A 19029-nucleotide genomic window follows, 5' to 3' on the forward strand; every position below is an offset into this window, starting at 1 on the left:
ACAGCACAGAAAGAGGCCATGTGCCCCATCATGCCTGTGCCAGCTCTTTGAAAGAGTCCCACTCCCCTGCTTTTTCCCCATAGCCCTGCAAATTTTCCTTCAAACATTTGTGGATGTACACCTCCAGGTCTCTGTTCCTGCCACCCCCTTCAAAATTGTACCATTTAATTTATATTACCTCTCATTCTTCCTACCAAAATGTATCACTTCACACTTCTGCATTAAATTGCATCTGCCATGTCTGTCCATTTCACCAGTCTGTTTATGTCCTCCCAAAGTTTGTTACTATTCTGTTTACTACATTTGAGTTTCATGTCATCTGCAAACTTTGAAATTATGTCCTATATACCCAAGCCCAGGTTATTAATATGTAATCAAAAAGAGCAGTAGTCCTAATTTCAACCCCTGGGTGATACCACTGCATTCTGGTCTGGAAAAAACAACTGTTCACCACTACTCTGCTTTCTGTCTCGTATCCACTTTGCCAAGGCTCCTTTACTCCCATGGGCCTTAATTTGGATAAGTCTGTTATGTGGTATTTTGTTAAACACCTTTTGAAATTCCACATACACATCAACCACACTAGCTTCATCTGCCCTTTCCATTCATCAAAGAACATCAAGCTGGTCCAACACAATTTACCTTTAACAAATCCGTGCTGGCTGTCATTGTAACTCCAACCAGTGGCCTGCATCAACAGGAGCCGAGTGCAGATAAGTCTTATCATTTATATAAACTTTAGTGGATTTCTTGTGCTTTGCAGACCTGATGGCAGTAGAAAGCTACTTTCCTTCAACGCATTTGTGAAGTTGTCAATATAGGGATCTGCAGCACCATCAAGTGGTGGAAAGATGCAGCTGCAGGCATTGTCATGGAATGGTGATGCTCACAAAAGTGACATGCAGAGCAAATTTATTATAGATACATACACTACACAGCCTCATAATCCTCAACTTAATTTAAATATAGCTGTGTGGATATCTTCATAGCTATTCGTCACCTATTCCAATTTTTGCTGTGGTTCATAAGTTATGGAACTGAAGAGACATGTACTCCGACCAAACTAGATGTATAACAAATGTATTATCACAGTTCCTCTCCATGTCCCACCATTGTTTCTGCTGTTTTAGATAACTAGAAAAGCACCTCACGTTGCATTGATGTGCTTTAGTGCTGCCTGCATTGACTTCCTCAGAAATGTCGTGTGTCGAACCAAGGCACAGGACAGTGTGTTCTTGTGAGCCGGTGTTATCTAGAAAAAGCAACAACAAAAAAAAGTCAATATGTTTTTGTATCATTTCTACAAATTATTTTCTTTTAATTTCCCTCCTCTCCTGAAGGTCTCTGTGACGGTTCTACAGATTCTGTGGCTTGACAGTGGAGATGGAGGGGAGCTTTCTTCGTAGCCAAGCTCAATCCTGTCCTCACATGACAGGTACTTTCCAACTAGGGTCACTGGATAATATTTAGAAGCAAGAACCCTGGAGCCTAGCCCAGAAGTCTCAAACCAATTGTAGCACTACTACCTTCATCAAACCCAGGACCTTCTGGTCTGTATGGCAGGTACAACACTGCATTCGTTAGCCGAGTTTTGAGCAGCCCTCCATTTACTTTCTGACCCTTATGTTCCTAAGTTGAGAAGCTACCCTTACTGCCCTCCCACTCAACCCAATTTATATATAAAAAAACTTTTCCAGAAAAAAGTAATGCTGGTACAAGACAAGGGTGAGGTTGGAGCCGGGGTCCTTGGTCAAGTCTAGTCAGGAGGTTCGTTCAGGGAGCTGCGGATGCTGATGAGCGATGACAACATCCTTATAGCGCTATCAGGCTACAGTTAGTGGACTCTATTGCCAACAGCATCCAACCATGACCAGCAATAATGAATAGGAATGGTGCTGGCAGGGCCATGGGTTCGCTGCAGGTGACTGATGGAGCGACGTGGTTCCGTATCAGGTATCAGCCATGGGCCCTCAAACTGTCTAAACTGGGTCGCTAATACGATCCACAGACTGTGTACGTGTTATACCGGCCATCGCGTCTAACGGGCAAATCGCAAAAAACGTGCCCGCTGTAAGAGGTGGGGACTGTACATTGAAATCCCCATTCTGTGACATAATTAAGAATAATTGGCTGAGGCCATCACTCCATTTGTGAGGCAAATAAAGAGGACTTTAACTAAATGCCTACTCAGGTAGTCTCCATGGTGCAGTCAAGAGCCACTTGGAAACATTCTCTCTCTTTACTATAAAGCAATCTGTTTTTCCTATAATTTTCTAAACATTTAGAAAAAAGTTATATTGCCACTTAACCTGCACAATTATCTGACCTTAGAGTACTTAATGAGTCCAGTGGTTACAAAGGGAAGAATGTTTCATTCCACTGCAATGTGACCATTTAACTGTACTGTTAAATTAATACAGTACATCAGATGCAAGAGTCAAAATTTTCCACTGTCGTACGACTGGGCCACATTTTCAGCCCAGCAGGATTAGTCCAGTCACAAAGATGCCCCTCCAACTCAGCCGATTTTCTGGCTTTGGGGTCAACTGCATAATTTTGGCAGACATCAGAGATGTTAGCCAGTGGCCTCAGTGCTGCCATTGTATATCTCCAAAAATAAAAATTAAATGTCAGAAAAGCCAATGCAAACGATCACCAGATTTAAAAATGTATAAATTTTGAATGGGACCCATGCGGCCCACCTCAGCCAGCAATGAACAGGCATCCCTTGACACAAGTTAGATGCGCACTTCCTCTTTTTGTATATTATTCCATTACACCCACCTATAGATAGATTGACATATTGTCTGTCTGCCCCCCTCCTTGCTCCACTTCTGGCAGGATACCCTAAAGGCTTTTTGGGGGAGGGGGGGGTGGTGAGCAGGGAGCTAGCTGGTTGACTCTGGTTACATCCCCCTCCCCCCACCCTGCAGTTCTGTTGAAAAATGAGTGAAGATCTCAGCCTGAGTTTTTCCTCAAAGCCCAGCTGTAATACTCACATAAATCTGGTACTTCGTAAGTGTAGCTAGGACCATCTTGGCATATTTCGTAGATGCGTTGAATCTCCCAGCCTGCTGGCTTAGCTTTTGAACAAACTGTTCAAACAGTTCAGACGTTAGTTCTACCTGTTAGGAAAAACAGAATGGGAATTGTTCAAATAGCAGAACAAGTCCTGGCTCCTCCCTCAACCAACACCATGAAAACAAGTGATCTGGTCATTTATTAATATGCTGTTTGTGAGACTTTGTTATGTGAGCAACCAACAAGTTGCATAGCAAACAGTGACTGCATTTCAAAAAATAAGTAAATTTGTATAGCAATTTGGGACACCCCAGTAAAAATGATAAAGGACTACATAAGCGCAAGTTCTTATTTCTTCAGATTGTGAGGCATTTCAGAAGGGCTAATACTGGATTTTAAATCCACACTGGGAAGTACACAAATTCCTATTAACCCGGCTCCGTTTTCTTTTTTTGAAATATTATCTCCACCATCTGGCTGCCTTTCTATTGCTAGGATATGCAGGTAAGAATAGTCTTAGTTGGTGATTTATATTATCAATGAGGATGGTCACAGAGCATGGAACCAAAATGTAAGCAGGACTTGGGAGGTAAACCTGCAATAGCTGATTGGGAGGAGAGCATTATATTAAGTGTACATATTACATGGACATACGAACATACAAATTAAGAGCAGGAGCAAGCCATTCGGCTATTTGATAAGATCATGGCTGATCTGATTGTGACCTCAACCGTACTTTCCCGTCTACCTACTATAACCTTTGACTCCCTTGTTAATCAGGAATCTATCTAACTCAGCCTTATAAATATTCAATGTCCCTGCCTCCACCGCACTCTGGGGAAGGGAGTTCCACAGATCCGCAACCCTCAGAAAAAAATTCTCCTCATCTCCATCTTAAATGGGAGACCCCTTATTTTTAAATTGTTGCCCCTAGTTCTAGTCTATCCCACAAGGGGAAAAATCCTCTCAGCATCTACCCCTTCTCGTCCCCTCAGGATCTTATATGTTTCAGTAAGATCACCTCTCATTCTTCTAAACTCCAATGTATCCATACCTAACTTGTCCAACCTTTCCTCATAAGATAACCCCCATATGTTTCAGTAAGATCACCTCTCATTCTTCTAAACTCCAATGTATCCATACCTAACTTGTCCAACCTTTCCTCATAAGATAACCCCCTCATCCCAGGAATCAGTCAAGCAAACCTTCTCTGAACCGCCTCCAAAGCAATTATGTCCTTTCTTAAATAAGGAGACCAAAACTGCACACAGTATCCTAGATGTGGTCTCACCAATGCCCTGTACAACTACAGCAAAACATCTCTACTTTTATATTCCATGCAATAAATGACAACATTCCATTTGCCTTCCTAATCACTTGCTGTACCTGCATACTAACTTTTTGTGATTCATGTACGAGGACACTCAGATCCCTCTGTACCTCAGAGTTCTGCAATCTCTCTCCATTTAAATAATATACTGCTTTTCTATTCCTCCTGCCAAAGTGGACAAGTTCACATTTTCCCACATTATACTCCATCTGCCAAATTTTTGCCCACTCACTTAACCTATCTATATCCCTTTGCAAACTCCTTATATCCTCTTCACAACTTACTTTCCTACCTACCTTTGTGTCATCAGCAAATTTAACAACCATACATTCGGTACCTTCATCCATATCGTTGATTTGGATTGTAAATAGTTGAGGTCCAAGCACTGATCCCTGTGGCTTTCCACTCAATACATTTCGCCAACCTGAAAATGACCCATTTATGCCTACTCTCTGTTTCCTGTTAGCTAACCAATCCTTTATCCATGCTAATATGATACCCCCTATGCCATGCACCCTGATTTTGTGTAGTAGCCTTCGATGTGGCACCTTGTCAAAAGCCTTCTGGAAATCCAAGTACACCACATCCACAGGATCCCATATATCCACGTTGCTTGTTACTTCCTCAAAGAACTCTAATAAATTAGTCAAACACGATTTCCCTTTCACAAAGCCGTGTTGACTCTGCCTGATTGCATTGAGATTTTCTAAGTGCCCTGCTATAACCTCCTTAATAATTCTAGCATTTTCCCTATGACAGATGTTAAGCTAACTGGCCTGTAGTTTCCTGCTTTCTGTCTCTCCTTTCTTGAACAGAGGAGTTACATTCGCTATTTTCCAATCTGATTGGACCCTTCCAGAACCTAGGGAATTTTGGAAAATTAATACCAATGCATCTACTATCTCTGCAGCCACTTATTTTAAGACCCTAGGATGAAGTCTGTCAGGACCTGGGGACTTGTCAGCTTTTAGTTCTAATATTTTTCAGAACCCTTTCCCTGGTGATTGTAAATGTTTTAAGTTCTTCCCTCCCTTTCACCTCTTGATTCACAATTATTTCTGGCATGTTATTTATATCCTCTACAGTGAAGACGGATGCAAAACATCTGTTCAATTCATTTGCCATTTCCTTATTCTCCATTATTAATTCCCCAGACTCACTCTCAGAGGACCAACGCTCACTTTACTTTTTTCCTTTTTAAATACCTCTTACTATCTTTTTATATTTCGAGCTAGCTTTCTCTCATACTCTACTTTCTCCCTCCTTATTCCTTTAGTCATTCTTTGCTGTTCTTTATATTGTCCAATCTTCTGACCTGCCACTAATCTTCCCAGAATTGTATATGTTTCTTTCAGTGAACATATATACATATCTGATAGTAATTCAGAATACGTCTATCTATTATTATTTACTCAGCCAATAAAAAGAGCAGCTCCATTAACTAAGATAGTATATAAACAGAAACAGTTCCAAGTCAGTACTGTCAAAAAAAGAGATATAATTCTGTCCTCTTGATGGGGTGCAGTTTCACTGTTCCAGCTGCCCTCTGGCACCTTGCCCAAGAATAGAACAGGGCTAGTTAGGAATCTGATGCAAATCACAAATATAGATGGTATTTTATATGTTGGCAGATACTCGTCTGATCCAGTTGGACCTGCCATTTATTTCTAGGTCAACTGGTTAGTTTTGCTGCTGTTAACACATGCTCAATATTGTAAACTATACATAGTGTCTTGTGGTGTCTCCAACTTTGTTATTTTCTTTTATTGCTCACCTTCCTCTCAAGCAGTGTATGGACCACAGAAAGTATTTCTTCACTCCACGTTATGGACATGACTTGTCTGTAAGTATATCACAATAATTAATGATTTTAGCAAGAATGGCCAACACACTTAAAAGAAAATCTTAATAGTTTTTTTATATAAAAGACACTATTGTTCACATATACAAATCTATTATACAGAAGTATCTCATAATTCAACCTGTTCAATTCTCTCCATTCTTTTCTTGCCCTCATCAGGACCTTCCACAGACCACATCCTTATTGTAGCTATATATATACTATTACGTGGAGTCTCCCTTCAACTATTCTTGCCCAATAAAGGCAAGTAAACTCGTCCCAAGACTGACTGTCACTGTGGAAACCAATCACTTACAAGTTACACAAGATACAATGCTGGTGTGACTTATTCACCAATTTACATGTCAGCTTGGCTCAGTGGTTAAACTCTCACCTCTGGCTCAGAAGGTTGTCAGTTCAAGTCACCAGGACTTGAGCACTTAATGTAGGCTGACATTTCAGTGCTGCATTGTCGGAGGGGCCGGCCTTCGGATGAGACATTAAACAAAGTCCCCGTCTGCCTGTTTAGCTGGATGTAAAAGATCTCATAGCCCTTTTGCAAAGAGCAGAGAGTTCTCCCGGTGTCCTGGCCTAACAATTAGCCCTCAACCAAAATCACCAAAAACAGATTAACTGGTCATTCATCTCAATGATGTGTGCTGCCACATTTGCTTACAAAACAAATGACTACACTTTCTAAGTGATTTCACAGGACACTTATTTTACCAGTTGATCTGGATTCAATCAGAGCTAACTACATACCAGTGAAAGTTGCAGAGCGCTGGTTTAAACTCATATTTCTCCCCATTTATTCCTGTGAACATGGTCATAAGCACAAGATCTGTGCTGAAAGTAGAGAAAATATCTCATTGGCAGCAGAGATTTTGAAAATAATGCAAGGTCCCCAAACCACAGCTGTGCAAAACAGTCAGATCTTAATGTTTATTTTTGGTCATTTTTCATTGAACCTGCCGAGGGTGCTCATAAGGATTCCTTCTGCAGCTATGCTTTCAAGACTGTTTGCATAAAAGTAGCTCTTTCTTCTATCCTCCCTCATTACTGATTAAAGGGGAAATAAAATCTCGGAGTAGGTTTTGTTGAAAATACTCCCTCTTTCCATGGACGTGAATGATACTCATGCCTTAAATTTATTTTTAAAAACATCAATTTTGTGGTTACCATAAAGACCCTCAGGTAGGGCCTCCCTCACTGCTAGGTCTCTTTGGTAAAGTTGACCAACATGGAGTGGCTGTGTTGCAAACAGTGGTGGCTGCAACTTTAAACTGGCCTGAGTGGCACCAGACCCCTCAACCACAATACAGGCTGGGAATGCAGCTCCAAAATAGCCCGATGGCTCATCTGCAGCCACCGTCCCCATTGTTTGCACGGAGGCTTCCTCGATTTAATGCCACCAGCAAAGTGGCCCAGCAGGGAGGGAGACACTAATCGAGACTCTCAATGGTGGATTTAGAAAGAATGAAGGACTTTTTGTTCCCTGAGATTTGTCTTCCATTTAACCATATGAATGGATACTTTCAAATATGTTTTTCTAAGGGAGGAATAGTACGAGATATACATGCGATGTAAACTTTAATTATCAATAGAATAAATCAACCCAAAAATCGCTGTTAGATGCTCTGGTTCGAGGCAGTCTTCTGTAAGTCTGCAGATCAGCTCCACTTGAACATTTCCTGTAAAGAATCCGAAAACATTGAGTGTTCCCATTAAACTGCAGGCAAAAGCATTTTTAACAGTTATTGCCTATTTCAGTAAAATTCAATATATAAAAAAATTACTTTACAGTTATTGATTAAGATGATAGAGACTGAAATTTGCCGTAATGCATTGTTGCACAGCGTGGAAAGATACAGGTGCAAGCCCACAACTGCCCGCACTGAGGGCTCTTAATCTCAGTTAAACAACTGGTTGAGACTCAGAAAGGAAGTTTCACATAGAAAGATTGAAAAGTTCCACGATGGGGGTATTGGCGCCTGGACGTTAACTGTAGTGACATTGCAAACACAATCTTTTTGAAGGGATTTACAGCGTTGATACAAATAGCATCCACAGCAATCCAACCCTCAATGAGTCAACCTGGAGTACATTTCAGCATCTCCTAGCAGCTGGTATAAGAGCAGCATCATCAGAGCACTGGAGGACGTTACTTCAACAGATTTCATGTTTCTAACTAGAAACAAAAATGTAACTTACAGAAAGATTGCAACTTCACAGAATTGTATTCTATAGATTATGCAAATTCAAAGCTAACTGTGGCAGCCTGGTGACGCAAATTAGATAGATTTCTTTCAGAAAATAATATTTTGGGATACGGTATGTTAATAATTTATGACATGACGTTTGGCAAGTGCAGCATGCTTGGGAAGAACGGGTGACTTTGGACCTATGCTTCCCAAAGCTTTCCACCACTGGGAGTTTTCCTCGCCTCCTGTCCTGGTCTGTTGTAGACTCTTGATAGAGATTGATTGTCGTGATTAGTCAACAATTCCATTATTGACTACCAAAATGGGAGAAAGCGAACTAGATGGACCTCGATCTTTTCTCGTCTAGCAATTCCTATGTTCCCATGTTCTGCTCCAATACCTTGTTACACTAAGTGAAAAAACACAGGTTCATATCCATAATTTTGCATACAGCAAGATGCTGACCACTGCAGTGATGAACTGGCTAATCTCCTCCCAACAGGGAGAATAAAAGGCGAATGTTGGCTTAGTGTTCAGTTAAAAAGAGGCAAGAAAGAGAGTACAAAAATTGTTGCACAGATCACCAGCGTAAGGAGTGTTTTAGTCATTCTTAGTTAGTCAGAGATAACAGTTGTTCAGTGGCTTCAATGCATCTCTCACAGCTTTTCGAGCCTGACCGTACCCAAGTCTGGAGTCTGAAGGAGCGGCCCGATCAAAGCATTGCAGGATGGACGTGCGTACTTCTTGCAAAATGAAGTGATGGCGACTGTTAGAAAGCGTGACGCAGGCTCTGTCAGTGAGAGTACCTGCAAATATACACAATCCACTTATTTATTTATTATTTCTCCCCATCTCTACTGAAGGCCATACTCCTGGGGACATCTACAGGCGCTTTCAGTATCTAGTCTAGATAGCCTTTCTTCATGTGTCAGTCCATAAAATGAGTATTAACATACTATTTGACCATAGAGGGCACCAAAGCCAAGCCTGATCCTCTCCTTGTGGCCCTTTCAGCAGTGGGGGGGGTCATCACTGGATAAGCAATGAACATTTCTAATGCTAAGCTGATTGAAATCAACTAATTCAGCACATACTATGAACCAAACTTCAGAAACTACTGACCCTTAAGGTTCAGCTACACACTGCCTTTACTATCTGAACCATTAGGAGAGCTACATATTATTTATATCAATGCATATATACATAAATACAAATCTTCACTGGCTCTGCATCAGCTAACCTCTAAAATGAGCAGATCCCAAGACTATTCAACACTCAACGGATGCAGTACTCCAATCTTGTGAAGCATCATTAACAAGCATATAGTGACACTGTAGTAGAAATCAAGTACTGAAAATAGTATCAACACATCCCCTGCATTACAGATATAAATAGAAACTAGATTTTCTGCTTGAGGTGCTCCAGTCCCATAGTAACTAGGATGGACAAGCTGAAAACGTCCTTGGGAGCCACTCTGCTGGCTCCCCACTCGTCCCTTCCACTTCCAGGATTTCCCGGTGGAAGTGACACAGTCTGCCCATATATGGATGAGCATGCTGCAATGCTCTGCAAATAATAGAAAATACGTTGGATGATGTATTTCTGTCATATGTGCCAAGACACAAGGGACATCTGTCAATCCCTGGTGCCCAGCGTTGCTATGGGCAGCAGAGGAGCCCTTTGAAATTAAAATGGCTGAAAAGCCCAAGCTGGAAAAAAAAAGAGGGAATTGAAGAATGTAGTTCCAAATTATACCACACAAATTATCATACCCTCGACAAGAAGAGGTTCCGAGCAAGCACAGTCGCATTACTGTAACTGAGATCAGATGACAGCGAGATCAGTCTGTTGCAGGCCAAGGGCAGGAGGTGCTCTGGGAGATCAGACAACCGCAATAATAAACAGAGTTTCTCCAGCTACAAGAAATGGAATGTGCAAATCAATCACTGAAAACGTTATGAACAAAACTTTAAATTTACCAGACAACCAGCAGGATGGGGCCACTATGTTTGTGTTCTCAGAATCTCACACTGTCAAAAGTACCGGTTTTTTTTCTTTAGAGTGGATAGGGCCTGACATGAGTTGGGGACAGGCTCCGCCTCCTTCCTCTTTTCTAGAGGGTAGTCCTTGTAGCACAAAATGTGCCTACCCCATGTACTGATTGAACACCGAATTCAAGGGCTGCCATTAAGGGCCCAGCCTTCAGCATTCTCGGATCAGCAGAGGGAGTCTCAGGGGTGCAGTGGAAGGGGCTTTGAATGCGAGTGTGCAAAGGTCCCAACAGTAACACAAAAAAATTCAATTTTCTTCACAAGCTCAACATTTTGTTGCTTTCTCCCCCACGCAGCGATCCTGGGGCCTGTCGCAGCAAGTCTCCATCCCAGCTCTGCCGCGACTCTCCCGCAGAGACTGGGAGCCTCCTTCCCTCATGCAAATTATCCCGGGGACCGGAAATACAGCCAGGGTCAAGGGAGCATTTCCTGGGTAAGTACCCCACCAGAGATGCCCCCAAAACGGAAAGTCCAGGCCAGTGAGACTTGGCAGAACAGGATGCCACCGTAATAAAGACAATCTGAAGTGCAGTTCACTGCAAACGGTGTTGCTTTAAAAAAAACACTCTGGTCCTACCTGACTTGGATTACATTCATTGAGGATATTTAGTTCTTGGGATGGTTCCAACTTCTGAAAGGAGAAAAAAAAACCTCCTCATAAAAATAGTTTACAGATAGTATCAACCTGCTGTTGCATCTATCTGTAATCATCACAAACACAATAAACTTGATTTCAGAGCTACATCTTCAACACCCAACACCTCCCCCATCAACAAGATTTCACATAATTACAGTAATTAACTCATATCAACTTTATTTCCATTATTAAGTTTCCCACAAGCCACACATCACCCTTGCATGAAGCATAAACACCAGTATAGATCAGTTGGGCCGAATGGCCTGTTTCTGTGCTGTAAATTCTATATAATCATGGTTCCTTGAAGAGACGGCAGTATTCTGCGCTCACTGGTTTGATTTGGGAAACTAAATATATTGTACATCACTGGTGCTGGATGGCACTAATAATGAACTATTTTTTGTCCAAATATGATTGATATCAATAGTCAAATTAGTACATTATTTTCTGCCCAATACTAATCCAGTGGACGAGAATGAGCATGCTTTATTTTCTGGTGAATAAAAGCACTGCTGCAAATTACCAATCAAATAGAAGACATATGAACATTTTTTTCTACAGTTTGAATACATCCCTCCTTCAAAAAGGAGCTTTTGTTTTGTGTAGACATTCTGATCAGAGATACTTTAAAGAACACTTACGTCTGAGTCTGCCTCAAACAGATCCCTCAGTCTGGATACAGAAGACTGTTAAAGAAAAACAGTATACATCATTCAACAGGTTTGGAACCAGGAAGTTTATGCAGAGAAATCAATTAGTAAGGCTTGCTCTATCAATTATCACATCTAATGACCTCCTGTGTCATTAAATAATGGTCTCCATTTTGGTTTCCCCTGTCTCTCTCTCTCTCTCTCGAGTTTATTGGTCTCCATTTCAGGTATTGTGTAATCACTCCATGGTCCATATGATTCTATGTTTATTACATCTAAATGTACCAGGATTTCATGTTTTCAGTATAGAATTACCAGTGAATCTCCTGTGGTTTGTTCACAGGAAGCTGGAGGAAATATACATCTTTTAGCTGTGTTGGTCCTAACAGGCTGATATTATTTGCTCTAGAGGTGGCACTGTAAATACTAATAGCAGGCATTGCTATTAACACATTATCCATTGAATTCAACGTACTTGGGCATCACAGTGTTACAAACTCAAGAATCTTGAGATATTAATGTAGATTGTATGACTTGTTTACATGGAGGAATCAAATTTAATTTTAATTGCAACTCTCCACATCTTCCTCACCAACTTCAAACCAATGGGAGAGGATGCTAATTCTCTTTAGCACGAGTTGAGTTGGGGAAGATTCATGTTCAACAGCAGTGTGATTCCTTTATGTCCAACACCAATGTAATTCTAGCCTGGGGTTTTTGTTGCTGTCAGTTTTGCCGTGGTCTTTGCTGCTGCTTATGTTCTGACCCATTGATGCTGCCCTCTGGGTTACACCACTCAAATAGGCAAAAAGGCAAAGGACTGCATACTGGGATAAGATTTACTGGTCCGGGAGAACTGTAACACAAGCCGTCAAACCTATCAGGAATTCTGCAGGGCTACCACAAGGTGGGCCTTTTTTAACAGCAACTTTACCAGAAGATTCTTCCTTTAGACCGAAGGAGGGTGGTGACATATTTGGCAGAAGAACCAAAATGAGCGAGAGGTGAGGGTGCAGGAGGCAGCGGCAGTCGAGCATGTAGCCTTGATTTTAAGGAGACCATGAGCTGCTCACATTTAACATTAGAGGCGACGATGGTGATGGAGCAGGAATGAAGGTTTGGAGCTGAGTGGGACCAGTATTAGTGGCTGATATGGAAATTATTTGGGGTCAAGTACCAGCACATATTCACCAGCCTTTGGACAATCTGCACAGTAGATAAAGCACTAGTGAACAGTGTGTCAGTGTCACAACTATGTGAATGTAACAAATACAAGAGAGAAAGAACAATCTTGCATTTATATAGTGACTTTCGTGACATCCCAAAGTACTTCACAGCCAATGAAGTACTCAAATCAAGAGATAAAGAAAAAAACTTGCATTTATATACCACCTTTCACATCCTCAGGACTTCCCAAAGCACATAAACATAATGGTAGGAGGAGTCTGGGCTTGTTCTTGCTCCCTGAATGACCCTGGAGTAATATGAGGATCATACTGCAGACAGGAAGCAGCAATACTGCTTCAGGAGATCTCGTAGGGGACAATCATACGCCATATGTACATGGGTCTTCTGCCCATTATCTTGAGCCCGTGGAGGTGGCTGTTATAGTGGGTTGGGAGGATAAGAGTGTGAGCATCCAGAGTCTGGTAGTAAGAAGAATATTGAGAGTGAAGGCCAGACTATTGTGGATTCACAGAGCTGATTGATAGACAATGATGGGCAATAAATGCCAGCGATGCCCATATCCCAAGAATTAAGTTTAAAAAGATATCAGTAGTAGGCCAGAGACTGAAAATCAGATAGAGCACTTGTGAGGGAAGCGAGGGGCTGATTTTTCCAGGATCAGAAAGAGGGGGAGGATTTAGGGGCAGACATCCTATAAACAGATGAAGTAATCGCAAATGAACATGTTAATCATCATCTTCAAGATAGCATGGCCTCATGATAACAAGATGGAGGGAGCAGCAATGTGTGCAGATGGGGCAGTTTGGTGAGGTTGGGGGGGGAGGGGTAGTTGACAGAGATGGCAGAAAAATCAGCCAAAGGAGATAGGGCAAGAGGTAGTGCAGGTGCAGCAAAAGTTGCAGATGATGAGTTGCTCAGTGTAAAGACTGAGGCCAGAGGTAGAGTGGTAAGGAAGGCAAAGAAGGTACCAGAAGGAATGCTAAGCAATTAGGATCCTGAAGGAGAGGTGGGAAGGGTGGTGGAGATTGAGGAAATCTAATGTGGAGAAAGTACGTTAAGCTGAAGTAAGATCTGGAGATGAGCCCCCTTTGCTTCCACAGCAGTTCAGACACGGGAACATGTTAAAATGTGTAATCGAGTGGGGGTGGGCTCGGTGAGAGGGGGGAAAAAATTGCCATTCACAAGACAGGTTTCAGTCAGATTCAGGGTGTCAATGCACTCATCCTAGATAAGACCAAATAGGAGGATCTTGTTTAAGAGAGCACAGATATTTTGCAGGACATTGCAAAGATAATGGCAAGCTTGAAGGTTGCTGCAGTGGAAGTTGGAAGGAGGTATTTGGAGGGGAAATCAGAAGGGGCATGAGATGGAAAGAGTCCTGGAAAGAAGGAGCATGAAGGAGTGGCACCAAGGTACTGTAACTGACAGTAAGCACTGGGAAAGGGAAAGAGGGCAGCCTGAGAGGATGCTCAAAGAGCACCAGCAACTTGTGCCACAGGGACCCAAGTTAGAGTAGGGTTAGGCTATGGGTCTGTTTGAGGAAGAAAACGACTCTGGGACATGACAGAAATGTAGTTCAGCAGAGCAGTAATGGGTGGGATAAGAGACTGGCACAGCGACAGTGCAGTACACCAGGAAGTGAGGCCAGGAGATGAGATTTGAGAGCAAGGCAGGACAAAGACGAAGAAAGAAAGACCATTAAAACTGCACCTTTCACATCCTCAGGATGCCCTGAAGCACATCACAGCAAAGGAATTATTAGCTACAACAGTGTGTAAAGTCTCTGCTCCTCTTTGAATAGGGCCACAGGATCTTTTACATCCCTGTAAACTGGGAGATGGGGCCTTGGTTTAACATCTCATTCAAAAGATGGCACCTCTGACAATGCAGCACTCCCTCAGTACTGCACTGAAGTGTCAGCCTGGATTATATGCTCAAGTGCTGGAGTGGGGCTTGAATGTACAATATTCTGACTCAGTTGAGAGGGCTATCACTGCACTACAATGATACAAAATGAAGGAGATAGATGGAAGGGAAGGAGCATGGGTCCAGAGCTCCTCTATCTACCTCCTCTACATGCCACCATACTCTTCTCCTGCCCTTCCTCCCTTTTGTGGTGCATCATAGCAATAACTATGGTACACCCTCAGAGAGCAAATCATTCACAATCCTCTGTACTTCTGTCTGAAAAATAGTCTTTCCAGAATGTTAATACCGGAATTTATTTAAAATTTAACTTTATTTAAACCAATAGCATAAGGTTCTGGAGCGATATTGGTTGGAATAAGTCACTCAAATTACGGGGTAAAACTCACATGATAAACAATTCCTGTCAAACATCCTCGACCTACATTTGAATAAAAATGACGTACCTTGACGTGTTCTGGCAAATCAAGTCTTTTCTCTGTATTTGGAGGTACTTTCTGTTCCACCTCAACGATATCCAACTTGTTATGGACTTGTGTATGGATAAGTTGTACTTTTTCCAAGTTCCCAGTCATTGGGGTAACATCTTGCTTCTTGTTGCCAATAAAGGGATCTAAACAGACAATATCCTGCGACAGTTTTATTTTCTTTGTTGCATTTTGCTCATCATCATCATTATCCAAAGGAGATGAATCTTTCACAGAGATTTTCCGTTTCTTAGAGTTCTGTGTTAATACTGACTTGCCTTCTACATCTTCAGAGGATTCATTACCGCTGCTGTTTTGTTGTTGACTGAAGTACCATCCTAACCTTTTCTCAGAACCGGCACGGTCTTCAGAAATCCCCATTAATTTTTGACGGAGACATTTTAATTGATGCTGAGATCGGTCTGTATGTGAAACATACATCAAATGACATAGTCCATTTTCTAAATCTTGTTCCAGGACATCAATTAATTTCTGTGTCCAGAGATCACTGGCAGGGTTTTGCCTCAACTGCAGAATAAGATGATGCAGACAGTCTTTAGGTACAATGGTGTTGCCCAAGTGAAGAAAAGACAAGAGGTTTCTTCTGACCATCACTGGTAAAAAATAAAACAATGGCTTTCTAAGAGAGAGCAAACAACAAAACTGTTAGTAAATAGCTGAGAGACACAATACTGTTACCACAACTTATTACATACACACATATATATGTCACCGTATATGCTGGACATATTGTTAGACCTAACCATATGAAATCCGACAACAAATCCTGCAATTTTTTACACTTACCCCAATGTGACTTGCTGCCTGAGTAACACAATTTTGTAGAGGCAGTGGAAACGTCAGAGGATCTCAGTGATAAATCACTTGCCCTATATATAATTAACTGCCCAATGAATATGTGATGCTTTAATTACATACCACTGAAATAAGGTGAGTAGAGGTTATGGGGAGGCACTTTCACTTCTGGGACCCGAGTTCAAATGCTAACCATACTGCTGAGTTGAAGGTCTGCTCTATATGCTGTCTGTTAGAGTCCTACATGAAATGAATGTTGACAGTTTCAATCCAGTTTTAATGAAGGTGGGTTCCTTATATAAATCTGTATCAATTTTCATCAAAATATAATGGAGCAATTTAAGAAACCGCATTGTGGTTTAATTGTACAAAAAGTGAAAAGACATTTAGCCATTTAGTGTAATACCACGCCTGCTGGGTTAAAGATTCCTTTAACTGAGTTCACAGGTAAATGCATTGCCTCGTGTAGTACTAAGCAATACAGACCAAGAAAGTCCCAGGTTCCATTCCTGGTCTGGTCTGATCTGAGTTAGCTGATCTCAGCTGAAGCAGTGGTAGGATTGTACAACTAGTCTCAGCACCTCCAGGCTGAGGGCATCGGGGAGGGGTGTGGGGGCCTACCAAGGTACCTACTTCTGATCCAATGATCCTTGCTGGACATACATCCTTATCAGTAGCAGGTAAGGATGGGATTGGGCTCAGCTGGTAAGTTTGCTGGCACTCACTGTCCAGGTTCAAACACAAAGGGCCAATTGGGGAAAGTGCCAGAAGGTGGCCACCAACAATGAAACTGTACTCCAATATCAGTCACCACCGTAAAGGGGTAGAACTTTTGAATCTCATTTAGCACCAGGTTTCTAGTAGTCCACAATTAAGCATGTAAGCTTCGGGCATTATGGCAAAGTTGTGCATTGAGGTTCCAGTCTCTGGTAAGAGAGGTTTGGTTTCATGATTCCCACATACAAAAACTTACATTTCTATAGTGCTCCTCACAAAGAAAACATTTGAGTCCTTGAAAAGACAAAAACAACAGACATCAAGTAGGGGCAAGAACTGAAGTCGGGATGACCAAAAGTACAGTCAAAGACAAAGGCTCCTGATCGCCATGGAAAGTTCTCAGCTGTGCCGCCACAAGGAATCACCGAAAGGAAGACAAGTGCTTCCAACTCAAGGAGAGACAAAAAGGTCAAATGGACAGTCACAATGCACATCTTTATGCATCTCCTCATAGTTGGATCAACAGCAGATGTCCAAGAGGAAGTCAATACCTGCCATCTTGGCACATATGCGGCAAGTGGTACAAAGAGAAAAATAGAAAATAATCAACCCTCAAATTAAGTGATGAAAAGAGAAAAAACTTGCACTCCACTCCAGAGACCTGTGTACAGAACTATGCAATAAAATGAATTATGCGGATTCAGGTTTACTAAATGTTTCACATATTTGGTGAAATCTCAGAATTGTTCACAATTAAAGGTTCTTACAGACTAAGCTTCTGCTCCTTCCCTTCCAACAATGGCTCAGACCTGCACAGTGTCTCTGTAAAGGTTCTCCAATGGAGAGACTGCTTGGATTGGATACGCTGCAGAATATGAAATGCAGTAGTAGCTCCCAATATGCCCTGGGTCAGCGTGTGAAGCAGGATTTGGAAAGGTTTCTCAAACTGTTCCAGCAGCACTTTATAGTCCTCCATGCCCCTTGCAAGAAATCAGAAATAAAAATCAGCATGGAGCGCCTGAATTAAAATGATCTTGTACGTGGCAGGTTTCACATAGGAAGCAGCATTTTTAAGCAGTCTCTCTCTCTCAGGCTTTTGCTCTCCTGGTTCTTCCTCTCTCCCTTCCAATGTTTGTCTCTTGGTCTCTACCTCCTGCTCATCTCTGCTATTTTCGATTCTCTTCTGCAGTTTCTCTCTCCCTCTTTCGTCCAGATAAGATGGGGACTGTACACGATCGCTTATTTTTCTGTCACTCCTCTTCTACTTGCTGTTTTTGCCACTCTTTCTATCCCATGTTTTCTTGTCTCTCTATCCTGTATTGCTCTCGTGTTATCTCCAGTTCTTTTTGCTGGCATTTTCTTTCTCTCTATCCCATTTTCCTGTCACTCTCCATTTTTTGTGAGTCTCTCTTCCTCAATTCTAAGCTATACTTCTCTTTCTTCCTATTCTTTACCATGAAGGTCTCTCCCTCTATCCCCAGCTAATTTTCAGTTGCATTATGCTACACCAACAGAGATCATATTTACAATAAATATAATTGAATTCCAGGTTCTGGGCTTTACACCTTGGTATTTTGTATTATTATTGTTTTAGTGTTGATACTGCTTCGTAAAATATTAATAATAGGGTGGGTAGTTAAAACTCTGGCATAGAATGAGATTATCTTCTTACACATAAAATTTGCAAACTACACAAGTCACTCTCTCCCGCTATTGCCCTTTTGTCACTCTCCCTCCTGTCTCATTCTGACTGGGTCTCTAAGTGTGAGCCCCCTCTCTCTCTCTGGATCTCTCCTCCTTGCCCTTGTTTTCCTCTCTCACTATGTGCAGTTATCCCCCTCGTTATACAATATTTGTGCCTCCCTTTTCTCTCTGTGTATGTCTCTCTCCCTGTTCATCTCCTCTATATACCTGGCCCTTATTCCCTCCATACCAGATCTCTCTTTCCCCCTGTATAATGTATCTGTATATACAATATACAAAGCACCCATGTTTTCTTGTCTCTCTATCTTGTATGGCTCTCATGCTAACTCCAGTTCTTTTTGCTTGCATTTTCTTCCTCTCTATCCTATTTTCCTGTCCCTTTCCTCCCCCCATATACCCGGGTCTGTCTATCTCTCTCTTCCCCCCCCCACCATATACCCGGGTCTGTCTATCTCTCTCCCCCCCCCCTATACCCGGCCCT

At 41.9% G+C, this 19029-nt stretch overlaps 1 protein-coding gene across 1 annotated transcript; it reads right to left on the minus strand.

The window, feature by feature from the left end:
• Nucleotides 1–895: 895 nt before the first annotated feature.
• fance (FA complementation group E) lies at nucleotides 896–18919 on the minus strand. The gene is made up of 10 exons (XM_068007370.1): nucleotides 17612–18919; nucleotides 15291–15951; nucleotides 11722–11766; nucleotides 11021–11074; nucleotides 10165–10308; nucleotides 9075–9198; nucleotides 7807–7882; nucleotides 6126–6192; nucleotides 3000–3125; nucleotides 896–1252 (listed from the first exon to the last, which is right to left on the minus strand). Exons 1-10 carry the CDS (start codon nucleotides 17818–17820, stop codon nucleotides 1148–1150), a joined length of 1611 nt encoding a protein of 536 aa, XP_067863471.1. The 5' UTR covers nucleotides 17821–18919; the 3' UTR covers nucleotides 896–1147.
• Nucleotides 18920–19029: the final 110 nt, after the last annotated feature.

This window comes from Heptranchias perlo, chromosome 27 (genome assembly GCF_035084215.1).
Source record: "Heptranchias perlo isolate sHepPer1 chromosome 27, sHepPer1.hap1, whole genome shotgun sequence".
NCBI classification, from domain to species: Eukaryota; Metazoa; Chordata; class Chondrichthyes; order Hexanchiformes; family Hexanchidae; genus Heptranchias; species Heptranchias perlo.